The sequence below is a fragment of the Salvelinus fontinalis genome, unplaced genomic scaffold (genome assembly GCF_029448725.1).
Source record: "Salvelinus fontinalis isolate EN_2023a unplaced genomic scaffold, ASM2944872v1 scaffold_0010, whole genome shotgun sequence".
Lineage (NCBI taxonomy): Eukaryota > Metazoa > Chordata > Actinopteri > Salmoniformes > Salmonidae > Salvelinus > Salvelinus fontinalis.
The window spans coordinates 160,548-173,432 of NW_026600219.1; the positions used below are offsets into that span (position 1 = coordinate 160,548).

The 12,885-nt window shown below is 44.4% G+C and overlaps 1 protein-coding gene across 1 annotated transcript in view; it reads left to right on the plus strand.

Annotated features, from left to right (window-relative positions):
* The window catches only part of LOC129842076 (stromal interaction molecule 2-like), a 31,013-nt gene extending 19,469 nt beyond the window's left edge, over positions 1–11,544 (plus strand). Inside the window, exons 8-12 of the mRNA XM_055910464.1 lie at positions 549–710; positions 4,331–4,431; positions 6,610–6,854; positions 7,490–7,676; positions 7,922–11,544. Of these exons, the coding sequence (XP_055766439.1) occupies positions 549–710; positions 4,331–4,431; positions 6,610–6,854; positions 7,490–7,676; positions 7,922–9,161 (1,935 nt within the window). The 3' untranslated portion in view covers positions 9,162–11,544. The remainder of the gene's footprint in view (positions 1–548; positions 711–4,330; positions 4,432–6,609; positions 6,855–7,489; positions 7,677–7,921) is intronic.
* The last annotated feature ends 1,341 nt before the right edge of the window (positions 11,545–12,885 follow it).

Sequence of the window (12,885 nt, forward strand, 5' to 3'; positions counted from 1 at the left end):
CCTACCTAACCTAACTATAACCTTAGCTAACTCTAACCCTAACCTTACATTACCTAGCTTAACCCTAACCTTACCTTACCCTACCTAACCTAACTATAACCTTAGCTAACTCTAACCCTAACCTTACATTACCTAGCTTAACCCTAACCTTACCTTACCCTACCTAACCTAACTATAACCTTAGCTAACTCTAACCCTAACCTTACATTACCTAACTTAACCCTAACCTTACCTTACCTTACCCTACCTAACCTAACTATAACCTTAGCTAACTCTAACCCAAACTGAAGCAAGTCCACAGTGTAGGAAACACTATCAGTATTGGCTCAAGGCTGGTGGTAAAAACGGTCCATCCATCAATCAAAATCTCTAACCCGTTCCTTCTACTGTGTGTGTGTGTGTGTGTGTGTGTGTGTGTGCATGTTTCTCTCTGTGTGTGTGTGTGTGTGTACCTGTGTCTGTGTACCTGTGTGTGTGTGTGTGTGTGTGTGTACCTGTGTGTGTGCGTGGCTGTGTGTGCGTGCCTGTGTGTGTGTGTGTGTATCTAGGTTCGGGGAGCATTAAAGAAGGCAGAGAAGGACATGATGGCTTACTGGTCTGTCCCGGAGGCCCTACAGCTCTGGCTGCAGCTGACCCACGAGGTGGAGGTCCAGTACTACAACATCAAGAAACACAGCGCTGAGCTGCAGCTGAACACGGCCAAGGAAGAGGTAGGAGACTACTGGTTGGTGGGTGGTTGGTTGGTTGGTTGGTTGGTTGGTTGGTTGGTTGGTGGATTGGTTGGTTGGTTGGTGGATTAGTTGGTTGGTTGGTGGATTGGTTGGTTGGTTGGTGGATTAGTTGGTTGGTTGGTGGATTAGTTGGTTGGTTGGTGGATTAGTTGATTGGTTGGTTGGTGGATTAGTTGGTTGGTTGGTGGATTAGTTGGTGGATTATTTGGTTGGTTGGTGGATTAGTTGGTTGGTTGGTGGATTAGTTGGTTGGTTGGTTGGTGGATTAGTTGGTTGGTTGGTGGATTAGTTGGTTGGTTGGTGGATTAGTTGGTTGGTTGGTTGGTGGATTAGTTGGTTGGTTGGTGGATTAGTTGGTTGGTTGGTGGATTGGTTGATTGGTTGGTTGGTGGATTGGTTGGTTGATTGGTTGGTTGGTTGGTTGTTTGGTGGATTAGTTGATTGGTTGGTTGGTGGATTGGTTGATTGGTTGGTTGGTTGGTTGGTTGGTTGGTTGGTGGATTGGTTGGTGGATTGGTTGGTTGATTGGTTGGTTGGTTGGTTGGTTGGTGGATTAGTTGATTGGTTGGTTGGTGGGTTGGTTGGTTGGTTGATTGGTTGGTTGGTGGATTAGTTGATTGGTTGGTTGGTGGATTGGTTGATTGGTTGGTGGATTAGTTGATTGGTTGGTTGGTGGATTAGTTGGTTGGTGGGTTGGTTGGTTGGTTGGTGGATTGGTTGATTGGTTGGTGGATTAGTTGATTGGTTGGTTGGTGGATTAGTTGATTGGTTGGTTGGTGGATTAGTTGATTGGTTGGTTGGTGGATTAGTTGATTGGTTGGTTGGTGGATTAGTTGATTGGTTGGTTGGTGGATTAGTTGATTGGTTGGTTGGTGGATTAGTTGATTGGTTGGTTGGTGGATTAGTTGATTGGTTGGTTGGTGGATTAGTTGATTGGTTGGTTGGTTGATTGGTCCAATACTACAACGTCAAGAAACACAGTGCTGAGCTGCAGCTGGCCACTGCTGAGGAGGAGGTAGGAGAGAGACGTAAACCAATCAGTTTATTGATTCATCAACTGATTGATTGACTTTTCACTGACTTCACGTAGGAAGAAAGAACATAGGGGCTGTAATTAACCCCTGGTGTGGACATGACCAGGATAATGCATTAAACAAGTCATCTGTCCTCCATATTAACCCCTGGTGTGGACATGACCAGGATAATGCATTAAACTAGTCATCTGTCCTCCATATTAACCCCTGGTGTGGACATGACCAGGATAATGCATTAAACAAGTCATATATCCTCCATATTAACACCTGCTGTGGACATGACCAGGATAATGCATTAAACAGGTCATCTATCCTCCATATTAACACCTGCTGTGGACATGACCAGGATAATGCATTAAACAAGTCATCTGTCCTCCATATTAACCCCTGGTGTGGACATGACCAGGATAATGCATTAAACAAGTCATCTATCCTCCATATTAACCCCTGGTGTGGACATGACCAGGATAATGCATTAAACAGGTCATCTATCCTCCATATTAACTCCTGGTGTGGACATGACCAGGATAATGCATTAAACTAGTCATCTATCCTCCATATTAACCCCTGGTGTGGACATGACCAGGATAATGCATTAAACAGGTCATCTATCCTCCATATTAACCCCTGGTGTGGACATGACCAGGATAATGCATTAAACTAGTCATCTATCCTCCATATTAACCGCTGGTGTGGACATGACCAGGATAATGCATTAAACAGGTAATCTATCCTCCATATTAACCCCTGGTGTGGACATGACCAGGATAATGCATTAACCAGGTCATCTATCCTCCATATTAACCCCTGCTGTGGACATGACCAGGATAATGCATTAAACTAGTTATCTATCCTCCATATTAACCCCTGGTGTGGACATGACCAGGATAATGCATTAACCAAGTCATCTATCCTCCATATTAACCCCTGGTGTGGACATGACCAGGATAATGCATTAAACAAGTCATCTATCCTCCATATTAACCCCTGGTGTGAACATGACCAGGATAATGCATTAAACTAGTCATCTGTCCTCCATTTTAACACCTGGTGTGGACATGACCAGGATAATGCATTAAACAAGTCATCTGTCCTCCATATTAACACCTGGTGTGGACATGACCAGGATAATGCATTAAACAAGTCATCTGTCCTCCATATTAACACCTGGTGTGGACATGACCAGGATAATGCATTAAACTAGTCATCTATCCTCCATATTAACCCCTGGTGTGGACATGACCAGGATAATGCATTAAACTAGTCATCTGTCCTCCATATTAACCCCTGGTGTGGACATGACCAGGATAATGCATTAAACGAGTCATCTGTCCTCCATATTAACCCCTGGTGTGGACATGACCAGGATAATGCATTAAACAAGTCATCTATCCTCCATATTAACCCCTGGTGTGGACATGACCAGGATAATGCATTAAACTAGTCATCTATCCTCCATATTAACCCCTGGTGTGGACATGACCAGGATAATGCATTAATCAAGTCATCTGTCCTCCATATTAACCCCTGGTGTGGACATGACCAGGATAATGCATTAAACAATCCATCTGTCCTCCATATTAACCCCTGGTGTGGACATGACCAGGATAATGCATTAAACAAGTAATCTGTCCTCCATATTAACCCCTGGTGTGGACATGGCCAGGATAATGCATTAAACAATTCATCTGTCCTCCATATTAACCCCTGGTGTGGACATGACCAGGATAATGCATTAAACAAGTCATCTATCCTCTATATTAACCCCTGGTGTGGACATGACCAGGATAATGCATTCAACTAGTCATCTGTCCTCCATATTAACCCCTGGTGTGGACATGACCAGGATAATGTACTAAACAAGTCATCTGTCCTCCATATTAACCCCTGGTGTGGACATGACCAGAATAATGCATTAAACAAGTAATATATCCTCCATATTAACCCTTGGTGTGGACATGACCAAGATAATGCATTAACTAAGTCATCTATCCTCCATATTAACCCTTGGTGTGGACATGACCAAGATAATGCATTAACCAAGTCATCTATCCTCCATATTAACCCCTGGTGTGGACATGACCAGGATAATGCATTAAACAAGTCATCTATCCTCCATATTAACCCCTGGTGTGGACATGACCGGGAGGATGTGACCTCATATTAACCCTTGGTGTGGACATGACCAAGATAATGCATTTACCAAGTCATCTATCCTCCATATTAACCCCTGGTGTGGACATGACCAGGATAATGCATTAAACAAGTCATCTATCCTCCATATTAACCCCTGGTGTGGACATGACCGGGAGGATGTGACCTCATATTAACCCTTGGTATGGACATGACCGGGAGGATGTGACCTCATGTTAACCCCTTGGTATGGACATGACCAGGAGGATGTGACCTCATATTAACCCCTTGGTATGGACATGACCAGGAGGATGTGACCTCATATTAACCCCTTGGTATGGACATGACCAGGAGGATGTGACCTCACCCCTTGGTATGGACATGACCAGGAGGATGTGACCTCACCCCTTGGTATGTGTATATCCTGTCCAGGCAGAGAAGATCAAGAAGAAGAGGAGTTCCCTCATGGGGACGTTCCACGTGGCTCACAGCTCCTCACTGGACGATGTCGACACCAAGATCCTGGAGGCCAAGTGAGACACACACACACACACACACACACACACACACACACACACACACGTATTTCTATCCTCGTGGGGACCTAAAAATGGATTTCCATTCAAAATCATATTTTTCCTAACCTTAACCCCTAAGCTTAAAATAGCCTTTGTCCTCATGGGGACGTGGGGATTTCAGGTCCCCACGCGGATAGAAGAACAAGATCACACACACACACACACACACACACACACACACACACACACACACACACAGTGTTAATTTAGTCAATAATAACTATGACACACTTGTCAGCAACCTATTTTTCCTGACTAAAACTATGAAGATAACGAGACCAGATGCAATGGAGAAAAAAACATAACTGTAACGAATCACTTTGAATTTCAGTCGATAAAAATGTGACATAACGAGAATTCCACATGAGGGTAATGGACATTTAACTTGACATGAATCTACTTTTCATCCGTTTTGTCCAATCCTAACCATGCATGCAGAATATTTCATGTAGTTCTCTCATTGGCAGAATTAAAGTTGTGTGATCTGATTGAGCTGATCTGACTGGTTCTCCCACACAGCTCCCAGGCGGTCTCTTCAGTCACTCTTCAGTCTTCTGAACTGATGTGAAGCCAGGACACTGGACTTGTAACTAACCTCAACTAGAACTGATGTGAAGCCAGGACACTGGACTTGTAACTAACCTCAACTAGAACTGATGTGAAGCCAGGACACTGGACTTGTAACTGACCTCAACTAGAACTGATGTGAAGCCAGGACACTGGACTTGTAACTAACCTCAACTAGAACTGATGTGAAGCCAGGACACTGGACTTGTAACTAACCTCAACTAGAACTGATGTGAAGCCAGGACACTGGACTTGTAACTAACCTCAACTAGAAACCATGTTAACTCTCACTCTTACTTACATGGAGGCTATTTTCTGATTTGATTACATCAGAAGCTCAATTTTCCCATGTGTGCTGTTGTTCATTTATCTGTGCCACGGTCCACAACTGTGAGTTGCAGTTGCTGTTCTCGTGTTTTTGTGACGGAGTTGACGTGGTTTTTGTGACGGCGTTGACGTGGTTTTTGTGACGGAGTTGACGTGGTTTTGTGATGTATTTGACGTGGTTTTTGTGATGTATTTGACGTGGTTTCTGTGACGGAGTTGACGTGGTTTTGTGACGGAGTTGACGTGGTTTTGTGACGGAGTTGACGTGTTTTTCGCGACGGAGTTGACGTGGTTTTTGCGACGGAGTTGACGTGGTTTTTGCGACGGAGTTGACGTGGTTTTTGCGACGGAGGTGACGTGGTTTTTCTGACGGAGTTGACGTGGTTTTTCTGACGGAGTTGACGTGGTTTTGTGACAGAGTTGACGTGGTTTTGTGACTGAGTTGACGTGGTTTTGTGACTGAGTTGACGTGGTTTTGTGACTGAGTTGACGTGGTTTTGTGACTGAGTTGACGTGGTTTTGTGACTGAGTTGACGTGGTTTTGTGACTGAGTTGACGTGGTTTTGTGACTGACTGAGTTGATGTGGTTTTGTGACTGACTGAGTTGACGTGGTTTTGTGACTGACTGAGTTGACGTGGTTTTGTGACTGACTGAGTTGACGTGGTTTTGTGACTGACTGAGTTGACGTGGTTTTGTGACTGACTGAGTTGACGTGGTTTTGTGACTGACGGAGTTGACGTGGTTTTGTGACTGACGGAGTTGACGTGGTTTTGTGACGGAGTTGACGTGGTTTTGTGACGGAGTTGACCTGTTTTTTTTGACGGAGTTTTTGTAACAGATTTGACTTTGTGGTGTCACACAGTAACATACTAAACTAATGTATGTTGTGTTGACATAGCTGACATGTTACTGTATTGTAACAGTCTGCACCTGTGTGTTGTATCACAGGAACGCCCTACCAGAAGGAACTAGCTGACGTAAACTGTGCTTTTGACATCCCTCACAGGAACGCCCTACCAGAAGGAACTAGCTGACGTAAACTGTGCTTTTGACACACCTCACAGGAACGCCCTACCAGAAGTAACTAGCTGACGTAAACTGTGCTTTTGACACACCTCACAGGAACGCCCTACCAGAAGTAACTAGCTGACGTATACTGTGCTTTTGACATCCCTCACAGGAACGCCCTACCAGAAGTAACTAGCTGACGTAAACTGTGCTTTTGACATGCCTCACAGGAACGCCCTATCAGAAGTCACGGCCTGCCTACGGGAGCGCCTCCACCGCTGGCAGCAGATAGAACGTCTGTGTGGTTTCCCTCTCCTCAGGAACTCTGGCCTGGCCAGCCTGACAGCCACGCTGTATTCAGACTCTAACTGGGTGGCGATGCCCAGGGTGTCTGTTCCCACCTTCCCTTCCTATCATGAAACAATACAAGGCTCTCTGGAGGATCTGATGGAAGACTCCTCAGCACCCGTCTTGGGTAGGTTATAGCAATCAGTCACTCAGTTGGTCAATATAATATGGTCATTAAGCAGACATGTTTATGCAAACACATTTACAGCACGGTGAGTGTATGTTTATGGGATCACCGTGGTAATCAATCTCATGCCCATACCTAGTCAAGGGCTTGACGATTAGTTGACACGTTGAATCAGGTGCTAGCTCTGGAATAGATCAAACACATGGAACGCATGGGGTTCCTGAGGAGAGGTTTGGAACGGCTGGGGTTCCCGGGGAGAGGTTTGGAACGGCTGGGGTTCCCGGGGAGAGGTTTGGAACGGCTGGGGTTCCCGGGGAGAGGTTTGGAACGGCTGGGGTTCCCGGGGAGAGGTTTGGAACGGCTGGGGTTCCCGGGGAGAGGTTGGGAGCGGCTGGGGGTCCTGAGGAGAGGTTGGAGAACCACTGCCATACCTGATTCAAGGTTTAAGTAATTAGCTGCTTAGTTGAATCAGGTTTAGTGTTATTTTTGCGAGGTTTTCCATGAATAAGTTTTCCATAAAATTAACAAAATTTAAAGAAATCCCCAAAATTGTCCCCAAAATTTGTCCCACATTTTCCTGGGATTTAAAAAATAATAAAGTTACCGGGAATGTTCCCTTTCCTTTGCAACCCTAGTTCCACCAATGAAGCGCTCCCCTCGCTCTCGTGGCTCTACCTCCACCATGTGTCGTCAACGGCGTTCTGGACACGCGTCCTCTTCCTCCTCCTCCTTCTCCGACCCTGATATCCTGATCCCTATCCACACCACGCTCCCCTGCTTTGAGGAAGAGGAGCAGATCTTCATCAACACCCAGCGGAGGGGGTGAGTCGCACAGTTTCAATTCAGTCAATTTAGGAAATAAACTGAAGTTCCAATTCGGATTCCAATTTTCTACAACGCTTCTCTGTGTCGGCTGATTACAAGGTGACTCACGGTGACACTTACAGTATTTTCAATGTGTGATTGAAACTTTGTGAACCTTGATGGAATCTTTCTCTCTCTATCTTTTCCTCACTCTCCCTCCCTCCCCCCTCTCTCTCTCCCCCCTCTCTCTCTCCTCTCTACAGAGATTCTCAGGTAATTTATTCTGACAGGACCCCTCCTGTCAGCAGAAGGTCATCAGAAACAGAATCCCCCATTTGTAAGATATCTAGAGAAGAACTGGAAGCTTCCTTGGATGAAACCACATCGAAGACATCGTCTAAAGACGAGCCAGACTTTTCTTCTGTGGACAACACTGCTCCAAGGAAAATGCAAAGAGGCAAAAGTGAGACTTCCATGGACCCCCCCGCCAACGCAGCAGCCAAAAAGGTCTTGGGTCGTTCCATGGACAACGTCTCAAGGAGGTCATCCAGAGATGAGTGTCACGAGTTTCCGTTGGAGACTCACGTCTCAAAGAAGAGGTCTCTTCTATCTACAGACATGATCGGTGTGTCTCCGGACACCGGCTCCAGACAGATGATGAGAGAGAGCAGGGGGGAAGTCTCATTCAACAACTCCATGAGAGGAAGGCCCAGAGAAGAAACGGTGGCGGCCATTGGAACTCCAACGAGAAGGATATCCCGAGAGGAGGTGGACCTCTTAGCCGACAGCGCTCAGAGGAGGATGGCGATGTCCAGAGACAAACTGACCCTTCATCTGGACAGCAACTCTTCTCACAAGATGCTCAGGAAGAAGATAGAGTTCCCAGTGGAACCACCATCCGCCGCCACGAGGAAGATATCGATAGACGAACACCATGAGATGTGCTCTCACACTCGCAGACGAACAAACAGTGATGAGATTGACAGATCCATAGATACTCCCACTGGAAAGATCTACCCGGACAGGGTCGACAGGGACCCGGAAACCCCCAAACAGAGGATATCCAGGGAGGAGTATGCAGAGTCGTCCCAAGTGGGTCACGGTCCGCAGGTTTTGGATTGGGGTCAGTTCGGACAACCTGACCTCACCTTGTCCACGCCATGGAAACAAACCCCGACCCCTGACCCTTATACCTCCGACCACCTGACCGAACTGGTGTATGACGGAATTCTGGAGAAGTCCTGTATCACCCCAGCAACGACCCCAGCAACAACCCCTGACCTGCCCCAGAGGATCACGGAAGGAGGAGAGCGAGAAGGGAATCCTCCTGTTCCGCCTCCGAGGAGTGGCCGGTCCCTAAACACGTTGCCCCCGGAGATGAGAGGCGAGAGGCACCAAAAGGACAAAGACAAAAGCGCCAAGTCGTCCAAACTCAAGAACCTTTTTAAGAAGAGGAAAGATCATACCCCAGAACGGCCACAAGGGGGCCTGAACAATCTCTGACCGTTAACTGGAATTTAAACACTTTTTTATGTTCATTTTTTTAACCAGGGAAGTCTCTTGAGGTTATGAAACTCTTGTTTTTTTTTTTTTAAAGAGAGAGATCTGGAAAGACGTCAGCCAGGAAAAGCTGAGAGGAAACATGAACATTAGTCTTATAGATTTGATTTTCTAAAAACCGGGATTACATGTTTGGCTGGGATTACATGTTTGACTGGGATTACATGTTTGTAATGGCTGGGATTGACTGGGATTACATGTTTGTAATGGCTGGGATTGGCTGGGATTACATGTTTGAAAGATAAAAACATGAGCAATAGGATTGATATATTTTTTCAAAGCCAACAAAGAGTAATTTTTGAAACCCAGAAAAAATACTGTTCTGGACGATTAAAACGCAGATTGCCGGACAACATGTTATTTTGGCAATGGCTAGTCAATGGGCAGGTACCAAACTCTTGAGTTGACATAGCAGTCTCTAACACTGATTAAACTCATACTAGACGGAATACTCTGAAAACAGGAAGACAGTCGTTGCTATAGTTTCGGTACCATTTTGGTACTACAAAGCAGAATCAATTAACCATCTAACTTTGATAAATAACCAGAAATAACTATTGATTTTCTGGTTCATTAAGAAAAGCTAAACTTAGATATGTGTGTCTTTGGTTGTCTTTGGTTGTTAAAGGTATAAAAAGCTATTTTCATAACGTTTAGGTAAGTTAGCTGGCTAACTCATTGATCCTGCTTTTGTAGTATACCCCTCTGGCCGGATGTCCTCAGAGGGACAAAGAGGATGAAAGGGTGTAAGATAACCTACGGTGCCCAAATGTTGTCTCTGCAAGGAAGTCTTAATAAGTAGACCAATGACGGGTGACTCGTTTCAGCTTCATTTGGAAGCAGTGTGATCCCATACTATGTTTGATCGCCTCCTATGTTCAGCGTTGGGTGTTTAGAGCTGAGCTTTTTATTTCTTGACAGGGGAGCATTTCTTCGGAGCTCTTCTCCTGTACGATAGAAGCAACTGTAGTTTATTTGGATTGGGGGAGTGCAGTCACAGTGCTGTACAGTGGTTCCTAGACCTTTTTATCAGTGCAGTCACAGTGCTGTACAGTGGTTCCTAGACCTTTTTATCAGTGCAGTCACAGGGCTGTTCAGTGGTTCCTAGACCTTTTTATCAGTGCAGTCACAGTGCTGTTCAATGGTTCCTAGACGGTTTCCTCAGTGCAGTCACAGGGCTGTTCAGTGGTTCCTAGACCTTTTTATCAGTGCTGTTCAGTGGTTCCTGGACGGTTTCCTCAGTGTAGTCACAGGGCTGTTCAGTGGTTCCTAGACCTTTTCCTCAGTGCAGTCACAGGGCTGTTCAGTGGTTCCTAGACCTTTTTATCAGTGCTGTTCAGTGGTTCCTGGACGGTTTCCTCAGTGTAGTCACAGGGCTGTTCAGTGGTTCCTAGACCTTTTCCTCAGTGCAGTCACAGGGCTGTTCAGTGGTTCCTAGACCTTTTTGTCAGTGCAGTCACAGTGCTGTTTAATGGTTCCTAGACCTTTTCCCCAGTGCAGTCACAGGGCTGTTCAGTGGTTCCTAGACCTTTTTATCAGTGCAGTCACAGGGCTGTTCAGTGGTTCCTAGACCTTTTCCCCAGTGCAGTCACGGAGCTTTGCTTGGGGGAGATTTCTAGTATGTGTACGGTTGCAACATTTAGATAACTTTCCCAAATTCCCAGATTTTCCTGGAATCCTGGTCAGAAGATTCCCAGAATCTAGAGGGAAAATCGGGAATATTCCAACCAGGATTCCTGGAAAACCTGGAAATGAATGTTTAAAAAAAAAATTAACTATGCTATTCAGTTAAGAACAAATTCTTATTTACAATGATGGCCTAGGAACAGGTGGTTTAACTGTCTTGTTCAGGGGCAGAACGACAGATTGTTTTACCTTGTCAGCTCGGGGATTTGATCAAGCAACCTTTCGGTTAGTGGCCCAACTCTCTAACCACTAGGCTACCTGTTGCTTTTTGTTTCTTTTGGAACTGAGCTTTGAGAAAGGATGTGATTTAGAAAAAAACATAATTAATTAAATGAGCTTGTTTTTGAGAATTGTTCTGTTCTTTGTGGAAGTTCAGTTTTTCTTTTCAAGGTGATTCGTTTACTGATTTTATTTGAAGGTGCCTTTGGGGGGTAGTTTCTCAAAACTTTTATCTAAAAAAAAATGTTCATGACATCTTTTACTTGTTTGTTAATTAAATATAATTTATTTTATTGACCGTTTTACAGTCTTAGGTTTCTAGGATAGAGTCAAATATATCTAAAGAAAGTCTTGACCAAGTCTAGGTCCTCAGAAAAGGACCTGCACTAAAATACTTTGAAAGGAAACTTTGTATGCATTGATAATGATGAATTTAAAAATAAATATTAACAAAATGTCAAATGTATCATTGTTTTGTAAGTATTTATTGCTTGGTGACCATAGTACATTCTCAAACAAAATGCTTAAACAGTCACATAGCTACAGATAAAAGTAAAGAGAACCTTTTTTACATAATTGAGAATTCACATTTTTAATGAGGGAATACATTTAATTGGTCTAAAACACCTTGGGTAATGGGTGACACACACAACTTTAATCAAAAAGGCATAAAGACTCCATTAACAAAATGTATTGCACGATCTTCTAGAAAAACAACACTGATTTTATCATAGAAAAACCTATTACATCTCTCAGGGGACGTAGCAACTACAGTTGTCATGGAGAATGACTGGTCTCTGGTCTCTCAGGGGACGTATCAACTACAGTTGTCATGGAGAATGACTGGTCTCTGGTCTCTCAGGGGACGTAGCAACTACAGTTGTCATGGAGAATGACTGGTCTCTGGTCTCTCAGGGGACGTAGCAACTACAGTTGTCATGGAGAATGACTGGTCTCTGGTTATTTTCAGGCATTCCTCCTTGCTCCTAATATTAAAAAAACAAACATTAAAACTAGTACACACGTCAACAGATAGTCGTCATAATCAGCAGGGAAGAACAGACATGTCATTCAGTAAGGGACTGTATCAAAATTTTAAGATAATACACAACACAGAGGACTAGAGGTCAATGGGGCATTAATGATCAATGGAAATAGTTGTTTTTCAGTTCAACATCTGTGTAGAATCTGTTTAGAATCTGTGTAGAATCTGTGTAGGAATTTCAGTCCGGGACTCATAGCTACATCTCAGGCTTTCATTGGTCCAAATCGTCTATACATTGAGCCTGTAACAGGATACTTGTTTTTTGGCCATTGGCCCAATTTTACTACAAGGAATTCTAATTGGTCGACCACAGGCTAGGGTTGGAGGGTTAAATATGACATCATGTCCAGTTGTTCTGTGGAGGAATCACTGAGGACAGGGAAGAATGAACATCGAACCATCTACTTCCCAGCATAACATCTATGATTCGTTCTCCCTGAATAAACCACTTTTTCTCCCCCTGATTTGCTTTGTGGTCCATGTTATTGAAGAGGAACATCAACTGCTAACATGACAAACACTTTGATACGTAACAAAACTAACTGATTATCAGTAGGCATTTATCCCCCCAATGTCCTCCTGACTCACTGTGTAATTGTCTGACCCAGAAGGCAGCATGAATGAGGAGCAGGAACAGAGATTTGGAGGCCAGTACCAGGACCCAGATCAGACAACTTTCAGGGTCAGGGTTGTCCTGGATGTTCTCTGTTTAACGGT